Source organism: Nyctereutes procyonoides, unplaced genomic scaffold, assembly GCF_905146905.1.
Source record: "Nyctereutes procyonoides isolate TBG_1078 unplaced genomic scaffold, NYPRO_anot_genome, whole genome shotgun sequence".
Classification (NCBI taxonomy): Eukaryota; Metazoa; Chordata; class Mammalia; order Carnivora; family Canidae; genus Nyctereutes; species Nyctereutes procyonoides.
The window spans coordinates 15,674,523-15,691,422 of record NW_026575120.1 but is presented as its reverse complement, the minus strand read 5'-3'; the positions used below and the strand labels follow the sequence as shown (position 1 = coordinate 15,691,422).

Below are 16,900 nucleotides of genomic sequence, written 5' to 3'. Positions count from 1 at the left end.
ATACAGAATCAAACAGTTGGAAACAGTGACCTGAACAGACTTGTACACTGATAGTGGTAACAACCCTACTTACAATAGCCAGAAGAAAAACAAACCAAATGGCCATTTACAGATACATGGATAAGCAATTTATGGTACAAACAGGCAATGGAATATTATTCAGACTGAAAAAGGAATGACATTTTGGTATAGTAATAAAATGGGTGAATTTGAAAACATATTATCAGGGGAAATAAATCAGACTCAAAAGGTTAAATACTGTATGATTCCACTTGGATTGGGTACCTAGAATATTCAAATTTAGAGACAGAAAGTAGAATAGTGATTACCAAGCATTGCGGGGAAGGCTCATTGGGGAGTTATAGTTTAATGTGTAGAAAGTTTCAATGTTTCAATTTATAATAAAAATTATCTGGAGATAGTGATAGTGGCTGCAACAACAATGTGAATGTACTTATGTTTCTGAACTGCACATTTGAAAATGATTAAGAGGGTAAAATGTATGCTATACATATTTACCTATAATTTATGCTATACATATTTTACATACAAAAAATTGTATGTATTTTATACACAGTGTTTTAAAAACTAAGATAGTAGGTACAATCACTAAACTGTGAGAACAGTATATACTACTATTCACAGCAGCCGAGGGCACCCTAAAAGATGGTATATTGTTTGTTAGTATTTGGGGAATATACAGTCTAAACAAATTGAATTATTTTCCACAGTTGAAAGGGTGGAGGAAAAACAGAATATTTATTTAATACACACTATAAAGTGATTACATGTAAATAAAATGTGAGATAAGTCAAATCAATCCAGATAAATGTTTTTTAAAAAATTAACATTCATTCCTTATAATAAAACCTATTTGAAAATAAGAAAGGGGCATCCTAAAGGAGTACCATTTTATTTTTTATTTATTTATTTTTTTAGGAGTACCATTTTAAATGTTATGCATTTTTGTCCATTAAAATTGATTATGCCTGGAGTTTTATTCAGCACAGTCAACCAGTGTGATTTTTCAGACCCAGCCAGGTGACTTCCAACAATCTATTTCAATACCATCAGTAGTATGATATACTGACTTGTGTATATCTTCAGGGTTTTAATCCTTTATGTTTATGCAAAAAGTTTATGTTTTAGGAACATATGAAATCAACTCTTGTTTTCCATTCTGTAGGAAGAGGCAAATAAAAATTACCCTGCCCACATTGTAGAGATTTTTCTCATACTGTAATGTTTTACATTTTTTTACTCAAGGAAAAACAAATAAAACCAATGTATAGCAGTGCTCATAATTATCATTTCTATTTTTAGTGCTGTCTTATTCCTGTCTTCCCTTATAGCTAGCCATAGTAGCAGTAAAAATGATGGCAATTGTCAGGAATTTCTTGTTTCCACCATATTCTTTTATAACTCTTTCAGTTTCTCCCTCAGAATCATACAATATTTTCTACTCTGATCTTCCTTAAATATGGTAATAGAGTATCTGTGCTGGTTTCTTTTTTTAAAAAATATTTTATTTATTTATTCGAGAGATAGTTAAAGAAAACAGGATCAGGGAGAGAGACTCTGTTGAGAAGGAAGTCCAATGTGGGGCTCAATCCCAGGACCCCAGGATCATGACCAATTGAAAGCAGACATTTAACCAACTGAGCCATCTAGGTGCTCCTGTGCTTATTTCTTTTGAGAGAACATTTTCATATTAGGTTTTGTGCTTATCATTTTTGTTTGAATTTCAAGATCAAGACTTAAATACATATCTTAGCAAATCCGTGTTAGATTCCCTTTAAGATTAACTGTGCACAAGTAGGTAGTAACATGTACTATTTCTCATACTTAGTCACTAATGTCTGAAAATTGAAACAATATGCTTAGGATTCAATATCTCCTGCTATTTCTTTTTTTTAAGATTTTATTTACTTATTCATAGAGACACACACAGAATGAGAGAGAGAGAGGCAGAGACACAAGCAGAGGGAGAAGCAGGCTCCATGCAGAGAGCCCGACGTGGGACTCGATCCCCGGTCTCCAGGATCAGGCCCCGGGCTGCAGGCGGCGCTAAACCGCTGCGCCACTGGGGCTGCCCTCTCCTGCTATTTCTTTGTAAACCAAAAGAATTATAAAATTTCTTGTAATGATGAATCCATTAAAATTCAAATGAACATTTATAGATGAAGCATGTAAAAAACAATGATACTCTAATTTTCAGAATACCAAAATGATTTATTAGAACACTAACATGAAGCTAGCTTGATTATCTTTTGCTGGTAGAAATATATGGATATAAATGAAGCCAAAAATCTTGCAGATACCATTTGGATAATATCTCCCATAATCTCTGCCCAGCACCTGTATCCTCCCTACCTTGAAACAGAAACTTTTCCAACATTATATCTATTGCTTATTTAATGATGAATAGTATAATGGTTTAAATCTGCTGACACAGATGTCTTATTTAATAAAGCATCACCTTAATCACAAATACTGTGGCAGAGTAGTGACTACCAAATATTCCTCATTCTGTTTACTAACTGTGGTGAATAAAAATGACATGCATTCTTTTTACACTTTAGCTATTTCCAAAAATCATTCTTAAAATGTGGAGATAGTTGGAGTTCCACCAATCATCTTGAAAACACCAGGAAGAGTATCACTGTTACAGGATCTATAGCTGAAAATTAGACTGAATCTAGATCATTGATGATATGGAACCCATTAACTCTTCTCGATAAACAGTCTCCCCTACTTTTTAAATAATGGGAAAGAATAAGCCATCAACTGTTTAAGTCATTCTTGGTGGGTCTTGTGCAATTCCTAATTCATGATAGCCTATGTTTGGCTGCTTAGAAATAATGGAGAGTTAAAAATACAAGACAGTTTAGGCAATAATTTAGGAAATATTTTGTGAAGTAAATTTTATGAAATTAAAACTTATTACAAAGTTTTAAAAATGAGTTTTTGTGAGAATTTGGGGTGACAAGCTTTAGATACTTTTTTACTTACTAATTTTTAAAATAAACATTAGTAAAGCTAGGTTATAATAGGACATTAATTGTATGGCAAATATTTCCATAATTATCAGGTAATATGTTAATATATATATCCTTATTGAATATAATTAACATACAATGTTTTATTAGTCTCAGGTGTACAACATACTAATTTGACAGTTCTATGTATTATTCAATGTTCAACACAGTAAGCTTAAAAACATCTGTGACCAAACAATGTTATTATAGTATTATTAACTATATTCCCTATGCTGTACTTTTAATATATATATAAATATATTTATTTATTTATTTATTTATTTATTTATTTATTTACTTATTTATTTGAAGGAGAGAGAGAGAGAGAGGGTATATGAGTTGGGGGAAGGGCAGAGGGAGAGAATCTTCAAGTAGACTCCTAACTGAGCATGGATCCCAACATGAGGCTTGATTTCACTACCCATGAGATCATGACCTGAGCTGAAACAAAGAGTCTGATGCTCAACTCACTGAGCCACCCAAGTGTCCTCTGCCTCCATCCTGTACTTTTTATCTCCATCACATTTATTTTATAACTAGAAGTTTGTACCTCTTAATCCACTGTATCTATTTCATGCATCCCCCAAACCACGTCCTCTATGGCAACTGCAACAAATTTGTTCTCTGTATATAAAAGTCTGAACAGATGGCCAAGACACACATGAAAAGATGCTCAACATCACTAATCATCAGGGAAATGCAAATCAAAGCCACAGTGAGATATCACATCACACCTGTCAGAATGACTAGTTTCAATGACTAGCCACCTGGGTGGCTCAGCAGTTGGGCATTTGCCTTCAGCTCAGGGCATGATCCTGGAGATCCTGGAGATTGAGTCCCTCATTGGGCTTCCTGCATGGAGCCTGATTCTCCCTCTGCCTCTGCCTATGTCTCTGCCTCTCTCTCTCTCTCTCTGTGTGTCTCTCATGAATAAATAAAATCTTTTAAAAAAATAAGAAATAACAAGAGTTATTACATATATAATAATACATATTATATATAATATCTAAATAAAAAATCTATATATACTTTATATATAATAAATATAACACACCAATATGTACTACATTATATATAATAAAATATGTATTATTTTATTAAATAAAAATAAGAAATAACAAGAGTTATTATATATAATAATATATATTATTATTAATTATATAATATATAATAATATATTATTATTAATTATATAATATAGAGAGAGAGGGAGAGAGAGAATATTTGTCATAAAAGATAATGAGATCTTGCCATTGGTGACGACATGAATGGACCTAGAGGATATTATGCTAAGTGAAATAACAGGCAGAAAAAGACAAATACCATATGTTTTAATTGATATATGGAATCTAAGAAACAAACAAACAAATAATAAAAATAGCAGAAGCAGACCTATAAATACAGAGAACAAATTGATGGTTGCCAAGGCAGGGTAGAGAGGAGATGGCCAAATGAGTGAAGGACAGTCAGTGAGAGAAACAGGAATGGTGATAAATGATAACTACCCTTGTTGTGAGCATAGCTTAATGTATAGGCTTTCCAAAAATCACTGTTATACACCTGGAACTAATGTAATGTTGTATGTCATCTCTACTTCAATAAAAATTCAAGTATTGTGTATACAAAATGTAGTTATTATAATAAATATTCTATATTTATGTAAATGAGTATATAAATTAAGAGTTGTTGGAAAGTTCATGAAAATAGAGAGTGGTTACATCTCAGGTGTGTGCCTTTGAAAGATTTTGCTTTAGTCTCTTTATCTTTATTATTTTCATTGCAAAAATGACCATATATTATTTTAACAGCTATTTTAAACAATTATAGGAAAAGATAAATTCATGGCGTTGGTACTCTCTATGTAATATGAGACAGGTTAATAAAATACAGTGAATAAACAGTATGATTCTCAGTTCAGTGAATATATATAATTTCCATGAAAAAAAAGTATGAATAGCCAATAAAATGTTCATAGCAAAGTAATGTGTGTGAATGCAGATTTAAGTTTTTTTTCTTATTCTTAAAGTTTTTTATTTTTGAAATCAAATGTGCACTTAGTTATGAAAAAAATATTGAACATGCATTTGAAAATAAAGTATAAAATACTAGGAATTTATTTGGTAATAAAAGACTACGTACCTTATTAAGACCACAAACAGTTCCTTCTTTTACCCACATCTTATTGCCATCAATAAAATCATGTGGAAAATCCAATGCAACACAGAGGCGTCCATTTATTTTGGCATAAATAGCAGTGGCATTTGGAATATTAATTATTCCTTCTCCTCTATATTCACATATTAATTTTCCACATGGCAGATCCCTATAATTTACAAATAAATGAAATCATTAGCTTTTAATAAAAAGAAATATTAGAATATCATTTATAAAGTAAAATGATTTAGGTAAAGCATTGAAGGCTTGCAAAGAGACGCATGCAAATTAATTGTAAAATGACAAAAAGTATTAAGGCCTTGCCTGCATTGTTAAAAATAACTCAATATTTTAATAATTTTTAATTATTCTCAGCCTGATCACTTTTTTGGTAATAATTCCTTCACTCTTTTTTTGATTTTTAAAGATAAGTAATTCCAAGCTTATTCCATTTTAAAAAATTGGTAAAAGTTCATCTAATTATGAATCTCATTGGATTTTCTTTCCAATTTTTCAAACATAATACCTAATATCAGAATTATTAGTCCCAAAAAGACAAGAGATTGAGACCCATATTCAAAAAGCATTATTCATAATAAATATTAAAATATAGCCATGAAACTTCATCATAAAGATAGTCTATAAACCACAGAAAAACTGGTAAAAGTAACCAGAATATAAAAAAGTATTAAAAGCAAAAGGGCAATAAATAAAATTTAAAATTGACTTTCCAAGGGAAACAATGGAAACCAGAAGATTATTGAATGACAGATTCAAAAAATAAACAAACTGTCTTCCCATTCTATATATAGAGAAAAAAATCTTTCAAAATGAAATATAGCATTTTCAGACAATAATTAAGAAAATTTGTCACCAGCAGTCCTGTCCTGGACTAAAGAAAATGTATACCAAGTTCTTTACACTGAAGGGAATTTATCCTAGATGGAAGCTTGCAGAAGTACAAAATGTATATAGCTTTACCAGATTAAGGAAGTCTCTCTTTTTTCTTTTTCTTTTCTTTTCTTTTTTTTTTTTTTTTTTTTTTTTTTTTTTTTTTTTTTGAGATGGAGAGAGAGAGAGGCAGGGAGAGAGAGGGAGAAGCAAGCACCATGCAGGGAGCCCAATGTGGGACTCGATCCCAGGACTCCAGGATTATGTCCTGGGCGGAAGGCAGGCGCCAAATTGCTGAGCCACCCAGGGATCCCCAAGGAAGTCTCTTTTTATGCTTAGTTAGATGACAGTATCTATCATGGATCAGTGCTAGATTTTGTGATAAGTTAGACACAGAATCAAGAAAATTGTGCAGATAAATCTAAATGAGGAGGCTATGAGAGAGAAGAAATATTTAAATCACCTACCCCCAAAACAGATATAAAGCTGGGCAAATTTGTCAAAACAACCATTTCAGGGTGACAGATCAGACAGAAATTAAAGGCATGATCCTGAAAATAATAGCTCCATAAAGGGTAGTGATAAATTCTCCTTATATCACATCCCTAGCTGACAGGGAGGCTACATGCATGTGCTAGAGAAAACTGAAAAAGACTGACAGGAAGTAACACCAGTGAAAACTTTAAATTTGCCTAGAATATAAATGTACTCCCCAATTACAAAGAAAAGTGCAATGCCATGTGGCTCATATGATAAAATCTATAAAATGCATAAAGAAAAAAGTAATTCCACCTAAAATTTACAGAAAGTGAGAAATCGATGCAAAAACACATTAATGAAAGAAAGGAATAGAACCATTTCAAGAGTTGCAGAAAAAGCGTTCAACAAACTACAACATCCATTCATGATAAAAATCCTCAATAAAGTAGGGTTAGAGGGAACATACCTCAACATAATCAATTATGAAAAACCCACAGGTAATATCCTCTTCAATGAGGAAAAACTGAGGGTTTTTTTTTCCATATAGTCAGGACAGGGATGTCCAATCTCAACATTGCTATTTAACATAGTCCAAGAAGCCCAAACACAGCAATCAGACAACACACACAAAAAGAAAAAAAGAAGGAAGGAAGGAAGGAAGGAAGGAAGGAAGGAAGGAAGGAAGGAAGGAAGGAAGAAAGGAAGGAAGGGAAAAAGACAAAGAAAAGGCATCCAAATTGCAAGAAAGAAAACAAAGTTTCACTATTTTCAGATAACATGATACTATATCACATACACAAATTAAGTAAAGTCACAGGACACAAAAATCAATGTAGAGAAATCTGTCACATTTCTATACAACAATAATGAAGCAGAAAGAAAAAAGAAAGAATTGATACCTTTTATAATTGCACCAAAAATCAAAACATACCTAGGAATAAACATAAACAAAGAGGTAAAATATCTGTAATCTGAAAACTATAAAACACTAATGAAAGAATTTGAAGATGTCACAATGAAATGGAAAAACATTTCATTCCATACTTATGGATTGGAAGAACAAATACTGTTAAAATGTCCATATTACCCAAAACAATCTATACATTCAAAGCAATCCTTATCAAAGTACCACCATTTTTTACAGAGTGAGAACAAGCAATCCTAAAATTTGTATGGAACCACAAAAGGCCTTGAATAACCTATAAGAAAACTTGAAAGAGAAAAGCAAAGCCAGAAGCATCACAGTTCTGGACTTCAAGGTATATACCAAAGAAAATATAGCTCTGGTATAAAAGTAGACACATAGATAAACAGAATAGAATAGAAAACCCACAAATGAAACCACAACTACATGGTCAATTAATCTTCAACAAAGCAGGAAAGAATATCCAGTGGGAAAAAGACAGTCTTTTCCAGCAAATGGTGTTGGGAAAATTGGATAGCAACATGCAGAACAATGAAACTGGACCATTTTCTTACACCATACACAGAAATAAATTCAAAATGGATGAAAAACCTAAATGTGAGACAGGAATATCAAAATCCTAGAGAACACAGGCAATGACCTCTTTGACATCAGCCATAGGAACTGCTAACTAGATATGGCTCCTGAGGCAAGTGAAACAAAAGCAAAAATAGACTATTGGGACTTCAGCAAAATAAAATGCTTCTGCACAGCAAAGGAAATAATCAACAAAACTAAAAGGAAACCTTTGGAATGGGAGAAGATGCTTGCAAATGACATATGCAATAAAGGGTTAGTATCCAAAATATATAAAGGACTGATACAATTCAATGCCCAAAAAGCAAATAATCCAGTTAAAAAGTGGGCAGAAGACATGAATAGACATTTTTCCAAAAAGAAATACAGATGACCAAAAGACACATGAAACGATGCTCAACAGCACTGGTCATCAAGGAAATGTAAATCAAAAGTACAGTGGGATGTCACCTCACACCTTTCAGAATGTCTAAAGTCAACAACACAAGAAACAAGTGTTGGCAAGGATGTAGATGTTAGTAGGAATGCAAAGTGGTGCAGCCACTCCAGTAAACAGTATGGAAGTTAATCTAAAAGTTAAAAATAAAATTACTCTATGATGCAGCAACTGCACTATTAGGTATTTACCCAAAGGACACAAAAATACTGATTCAAAGGAATATATGCACCCCAATATTGACAGCAGCATTATCTACAAGAGCCAAGCTATGGAAAAAGCCCAAATGTCCATCAACTGATGAATGCATGAAGAAAAAAGTGGGAGTATATACATATATACATATATACATATATACATATATATACATAATGCAATATTATTAAGCCATAAAGAAGAATGAAATCTTGCCATTTGCAGTGATATGGATCAGCTAGAGTATTAGACTAAGTGAAATAAGTCAATTAGAGAAAGACACATACGATATGATTTCTCTCATTTATGCAAATTAAGAAACAAAGCAAATGAGCATAGTGGGGAAAAAGAGAGAGGAAAACCAAGAAACAGACTCTTAACTATAGAGAACAAACTGAAGGTTATCAGAGAGGAGATGGGTGGAGGAAGATGGGTTAAATAGGTGATAGGGATTAAGTGGTGCACTTGCTGTGATGAGCACCAAGTGTTGTATATAAACGTTGAATCACTAAATTGTATACCTGAAACTAATATTATACTATATGTTAACTGGAATTTAAATAAAAACTTTAAAGGACACCTGGGTGGCTCAGTTGGTTAAGCATCTGCCTTTGGCTCAGGTCATGATCCCAAGTTCCTGGGATGAGCCCCACATTGGGCTCCATACTCAGTGGACAGCCTGCTTCTCTCTCTCTCTCCCTCTTCCTCCCCCAACCTTGCTCATGCTCTCTCGCACTGTCTCTCAAAAAAATAAAATTAAAAAAAATTAAGATTTCAAGGGCTAAACTTAGATTAATTAATGAAAGCAATTCAATTATGTACTCTAGAATTATCACTATGTACATTAAGGCATATGCAGTATTTTAACAAAATGTGGATCTTGAAAATTATGTCTTATGGTTAATGTGAGCATCTATTTAAAGTGTATTAACATACACTAAAAATTTTATTTGGCTTATGAATCCTTTTGGAGATCTTAAATTCTACCACACAGCCAGTGGTACATCAGAGGCTTCACCAAAAGTGGTAGGGGAGAGTGACACCAGCCCAACTGTACACAATGTTCTCTAAATAACTTCCTAAACAGTAAAATCATAGCAATGATGAAAATATAGATATCTTTCTATGGTCTGATTTTTTTCTGCCTTTGGGCAAAAAAGGAAAGCGGAAAAGAAAAAGCAGCTCTTGACATTCGGGTGAAAGTATTAACAGCAAGGCATTAGAGTACTGACCTGCACTCATAACTAAATCATCATGCTTAACTGTTGAATATAAGCAATTTTAGGGGCATTAACTTTAAGCCAAGTCACTCTGTGGCCATGATGGATCAAGAAAAAGGAAAAACTTGCTCCATAAATTATGTCTTGAACATAAAAGACATGACATAAACGTTGTCCAAACAAGATTACCAAGCATCCCTTTCATCCAGCTGAGTGACTATTGCTTCATTATCAATGACTTTAACTTCTCTCCAGTCTTCCTGCTTCGTATATAAGTTCTAATGAGGTATCCAATCATAGAATTACCTTCACTTTCTGAGAACATCCGATTCAGAAGAAAGATCCACTTTCTAAAATCCTGTTGAAAATCACTTAAAACACACCCAAATCCTACAAGAAAAAGTTTCTAAAACTCTGGAACCAAGATGTCCCACAGTTTCCCATAGTGTTTAGTTTCACTGACTGGTACATGTAATATATGTTCATATATGATATGAACATCACATGTTCAACTACAAGTGTGTTCCTGTGGTCTTTGGCTGGAAGGCATCGACACAGAACCTGATCTACAAAGCATGGGTTGAAGTATATTCCAGTAAGGGTACAATTCTAATCTGAAACACATGCACATACACATACACACACAGAAGGCATCTGAATATAACCAGAAAGGGAAGAATTATATGATTAACTGAGCCTTAAGAATGAGAACTAAATCAAGAGATACTGTGGATTGTTTTTTTTTTATTCAGTGTAGAACATTCTATCTCTTAACTTGAATAATAAGAGTGCAGAACAAAACAATGGGCCTCCGTCAATTAGGTAACTGGAAATTAAAAGGTACTTAGCACTAAAGTGTGTACAAACTTCATTCTAAAATCTGGATGACCACTGAACCAACCATGTGCAGCGAAGACTCCAGGAAGTTCATAAAAAGCATCTTAAGAGGCTTAAAGAAATAAACAGTATTTCAGCTGCTACTCAAAGAGAGATTATTGTTTATAGCATGAGTCCAACTATGTTAAATGCCTCCCATAACAAAATTCTATAGCTTTCAGAAAGCATAAATGAATGCAAAGTATCTCTTACATATTTTTCATAGTATCCAATATAAAATTTAAAAATTGTGAAACATGCCAAAAAAAATTAAAGGTGATTAAAGGTGACATAGTTAAGAAGCATATTAATCACTAGATACCAATATCAAACTTATTCAAATATTGCAATTAGCAGAGAAGCACTTTATAAAAGTTAATATAAAAATGATCATTAATTTAAAGGAAAATACAGTCATAATAGCTAGAAGTTTTTCTTTAGTCAGTATACACAATTTTTATACACAATTTTAGTAATTGTGAAACAAACTTCAATGTATTTTGAGCTTGAACATATGAAAGGCAACTTATATAAATATACTAAAATGTACTCTGTGGTGTTTAATCAGAAATAAAATTATCACTGGAAGTTCATGTCTTAAATACAGAGATATATGTGAACATATAAGAAATTGCATGATGCATATATTACATGTATGTTCTAGCTCTACTGACTAAGAAGGCTTAGAAGTAATGAAAGACATTTTAAATAAGCACATCTGGTGCCCAGATATTTATTTTTTAAATATTATTCTCTACTAAAAGGAATATGGGCTACTTGGATATATAGCTGTATCCAGAGTAGGGGTAGGAAAAAGCATAACAGGAGTATAGTACATTTTGTGATAGAAAAACTTGGAAGTTCTTAAAGAGCCATACACACTTTTGATAAAACACTATAGCCAAATAAAAGAAACTCCCAGTAGCCAAAACTGAGACAATTTGAAAAGGAATAAAAATAAATATCAGTAATGTATTCTATACTATTAAGTAAAATAACAATTGGTGAATCTGAACTGATATTAACAAATATGTAAACAAACAAATAAATATAGTGAAGGGAATACTTCCTACAGCACATTTCTAGCTTAGAAAAGTAGAATCAATAATGGAGTTACAAATCATCAATGGATTTTAAACCTAGTGGGTGAAAGTTTGAAGAGGAACATGGTCTCAATATAATTTAACCTAAAATATCCAAGATTGAGAAAAAAATGTCAAGCACCTTTTAAAAACTTCATTAGGGCATACATCACTTCAGTAGTAAGCATGCCAAAATGCATAACATGAATAATTATGAAAAATATCCATCAAAATCAAATTGAAGGAAATCTTTAAAACAATTACTCTGTAGCATTTTTAAAAAACCATATGGAAAAAGAAAAAATTAAAACAAAATTTTCTAGATGAAAAATTGGTATGACTGGATTTGTTCCTTAAATAGGCAAAATAGCTATAAATACTTCACTGAAACAAAGAAATTTTAATACAAGCTATGTTTTTATAGCTGCAATGTAGTTATATAAGAAAATATCTTTATTCTCAGGAAAGACACATGATTTATTTAGGGGTTAGAGAAGGATAGTTTTTAATATTCTTTCAAATATTTTAGGAAAATCATTTTGAAGATGAGAGGAGAGTTGGAAAAACAGAAGGATAAAGCAAATGGGCAAAATGTAAACAATCGGTAAACCTAGGTAAAGGTGTATGAGGAATCTATACTATTCATGCAAACTGGAAATGTTTCTTTTTTAAATTGGAAATGTTTTACAGAATTTTTACTTTTACTATCAAATTTTTAAATCATATCAAAATAAAATATTATAATAACAGCAACATTCTAAATATTCCCAACAGACTATCTAAATTCCACACTGGCATCAACCCAATAGTGTTAATGGAATTCATGTTTATATTTTACATATCAGAAAAATGAAGCACATATCCAAGGTCACACAAGTAAGTAAGCAGTGGGATTAGGATTTGAAACCAAGATGCATGACTATAGAGTATCTATTCTTAACCACAGTGCTTTCCTTACTGGATAGTAAAAATTCATGTATTTTCATTTCATCACCAGAAGAATGCTCATTCTTTGCAAAATTAAAGTGACAATTGTTTCTCAGCCTTTTGGCTAAGATCAAGTATTGTAAAATTAAAGTGACAGTATGCAAAATAAGAAGGATCAGTCTAACTAATGTTAATGTACCTATATAAATTAAACACTGTGGGAAGGCATAAGGGATAATTAGATATAGAAGAAAGAACAGTATAAATATTCTGTATTAAAGACATAATTTCTAGTCTTCATGATCAAGTAATATTCTGATTACTCATAACTTTAATTATCTGGTGGTATTTTCTAATTTAAAGCAATAGAGTTTCTCAAATAGATTTCTTAAAGCATACTTAGTTTTACACCGTATGTATCCTGAAGCACCTGAACCACAGTTCCCAGATATATCAGCCTTAGTATTAAGGTAAGCATAACACTCTTCAGGACCAAAATCTGCATCTGAAAAAAATATGTGGTTAGTCATATTGAGCTTGTATAAATTTAAAATATTTTATGAATATATTTGAAATTCTGAAATGTTTTAAAATATATTGTAGAAAATACAATCATAATATAAATTGAAAACAAAAACTAAATTTAAGATCACACTAAATTACCTCAATGAAATATTTAAAAATTGAAAGCACTCTTGTCAACTATCCAAAAGGATATCTTAATCATAGTGTACAGTTTATTTTCTAGTTTTTAGTAAGTCTAGATATCTGTAAGTGTATTCTTATTCACTTACAGATTCAATTAAAATTTGACTTATTAGTCAATAACCTATTTTCCATAAATGTCTTTTTAAGTCAAACCATTAGACTAATATCTTATTTTTTATATTTTTCTCAAACCAAAAAATCTTGGAGGTCATAATTTTTACATTCACTATTCAATTCATGCATATGATATGTTCAATTCTCTTAAGATCTAACCTACTCAAAGTAGTTTATTTATGATGACCTCTAATCAGTTTTAATGTAGTCGAAAGATTAACCCAAGAACTTTGATAGGAAGATTTAACCACTGAATTGTGGTACTGAAGAAAAATGACACACCTAAGAGGATCCACAGTGGACACATCAGGATCTCAGCTGAAATTCCCACAGGCTCTAGTGAACTGAAAATAAGCAGTTTATTTTATCCCAGAGGTCATTTGCAAACCTCCTTATGAATGAGAAGTCAAAATTATGTGCTTCAATAGGGAAGCAGGCCATTGCTGGTGGAGATAAAAATAGACCGAAGTTGAAAGATCTTTATAGCTATAGTGACTAAATTAGAGACCCAAAGGGCTTCAACATATAGTTTATCCCCTCCCCAAAGCTTTTTCCTGCTTCTAAATGTGTGAAGAGCAAGAGATTAACCCATAAGAGACCCTTGACTATAGGAAACAAACTGAGGGTTCCCAGAGGAGAGGTGAGTAGGGGATGAGGTAAATGAGTGATGAGTAGTGAGGAGAGCACTTGTTGTAATGAGTACTAGGTGTTATACACAACTGGTTAATCACTAAACTCTACCTCTGAAACTAATAATACACTATATGTTAACTAATTGATTTTAAATATTTTTTAAATAACAAAATTAAATAAAATATAAGATGACTTCCATAGAGCAGGATGGATTTTTCTGCAGTCTCTGTATTGTCACGTATCTGCCAAGGGCAGGAGTCTCAGTAAACACAACTCTCAGTTGAAAACCCTGAAGAGTTATGCCATGAAACAGTGAACTAGATGGACCAAATTTTATTTAAACCACGTATCAGTTTCTGATTTAATTAAAGTGATGAGTCTCTCATTTCATACACTTAATAGAAGAAAAGATAGGAAATAGTAGTATCTATACAAAAGAAGCATTTTAGACTGAAAGCAGGGCTTCAAAAAGGCAAAGATTGAAGAAAATAAAAAAAAATTACTAGAAATATCTTTGTCATTCAAGAAAAAATATAAGATAAAGATATCTACCTACATTAAAATAGTTGAGAAAGGGAACAATGATATATATATGAAAATTACAAAGGATATAAATATGCGAGAAAAAAAGTATCAAAAATAAATATATTGAAGTAATTTATGGAGAGACAATTAAATATAAATATAAACTGATTTTTTAAGAAAATATGCATAATAATACAGGGTTTACACCAGAGTTTCAAGAAATTCACAGAACATTAAGAAGACTTAAGCATACAAATATACTTAAAAACGTCCAAACATATGATATGAAGACTGGCCAAAAACAAGGAAAATTTGTATCGTTCAAGGAGAAAAGAGACACAATTTGACAGATTTTCTTTAGAAAGTATGGAAACCATATGACAATAGACTAACATCTTTAAAATGTTAACGGGGATAGAGGTTCTAATTCAAGGTGGCGGTGTAAGAAGAGTCTGGGCAAATCTTCAGCTCCATATGGAAAAATTTCACATCAGTAAAACTAAAAACTAAGTGGACAACTCCTACGGATTGAGCAAAGGAGAAAAATCCACATAGAATTTGATAGTAGAGACTGAGACACAGACAGCACCACCCCACCCCTGGCATAGTGACCTACAATCATAAGGGAATACAAAACCCGAGCAATAACACAAAAAGAGCTGGAATGCCTATACTAACATCACAAAAATGCAGTATAAGAAAAATATTGTTACTAAAGACAACCAAAGAATTCTTACAATGACAAGTCAATCCACTAATAAAATATTAGTTATTAAGTGTGTTCCCTAAGAACAAAACACCAAAATCTAGGAAATAGAAACTGGCAGAATTGAAGTAAGAAATAGGCAAAAATAATACCTGATTTTTGTCAGCTTTTTTTTTTTAAGATTATTTATTTATTTGTGAGAGACACACATACAGAGAGAGAGAGAGAGAGAGAGGCAGAGGCACAGGCAGAGGGAGAAGCAGGCCCCAGGCAGGAAGCCTGTGGTAAGACTCTATCCGGGGTCTCCAGAATCATGCCCTGGGCTGAAGGCAGCGCTAAACTGCTGAGCCACACGGGCTGCCCAGTCAGCTTTCAATAATGGATAGAATAAATAGATCAGTAAGGAAATACAAAACTAGAACAACACTACAAATGAACTAGACCTATCAGATATCTGTAGAACACTATCCAACAATAGCAGGATACATATTCTTTTCCATGCATTTGGAAATTCTCCAAAATAGATCAGATAAAATGTCAAGATAGTCTAAGTAATATGACATAACTTCTCTGAACACAATTAAATTACATTAAAAATCAATAATAAAAGTACATTAGGGAATGTGCAAATATGGGAAATTATAAAACACACTCCTAAATAACCGAAGCATCAAAGAAAAAAAATCTCATGGGAAATTAGAAAATAATTTAAAGTAAATAGGTATAAAAATATGACATACAAAAATTTATGGGAAACATTTAAAGCAGTAATTAGAAAGTGTAAATTTTTTTAAAAAAAGATTTTATTTATTTATTCATGAGAGACCCAGGCAGAGGGAGAAGCAGGCTCCACGCAGGGAGCCCGACATGGGACTTGATCCCAGGTCTCCAGAATCACAACCCAGGCCGAAGGCTGCACTAAACCGCTGAGCCACCCGGGCTGCCCGAAAGTGTAAATATTTAAAATAGGAAAGAGTATTTCAAATTAATAACCTAGAATTCCATCTTAAGATACTAAAAGTAGAATTCTTAAAATAAAGCAAACAGAAGGAAAGAAATAATAGTGATTATAGCAGAAAACAATACAATAAAAGATACACAAATGACAGAAAATCAACAAAACCAAAATTTCGTTCTTTGAAAAGATCAACAAAGCTGACAGACTTGAATTATTAATTAGGAAATTTCCTGCAATGAAATGGCTGAGTGCAGATGACTTCATTGGTAAATTCTCCAAAATTTTGAGACAATACGATACATTACAGATTCTTCTAAAAATATGAGTAAGGAATGCTTTTGCATCATGCAATGTGACTTATTAAAACAACTCAAGACATTTCAAAAAAGAAAAAAATTAGAACAATATCTTTCACAAATATAGATATAAAAATTTCAAAAAATCTACAGAATTTAA

General features: G+C 32.1%; 1 protein-coding gene across 1 annotated transcript in view; it reads right to left on the bottom strand.

The window, feature by feature from the left end:
* Positions 1-16,900, bottom strand: part of ADAM2 (ADAM metallopeptidase domain 2) — a 139,744-nt gene that overhangs the window by 20,872 nt on the left and 101,972 nt on the right. The window contains exons 15-16 of the mRNA XM_055335466.1: positions 13,200-13,305; positions 5,178-5,361 (exon numbers count right to left, since the gene is read on the bottom strand). Coding sequence (XP_055191441.1) covers positions 5,178-5,361; positions 13,200-13,305 — 290 coding nt within the window. The remainder of the gene's footprint in view (positions 1-5,177; positions 5,362-13,199; positions 13,306-16,900) is intronic.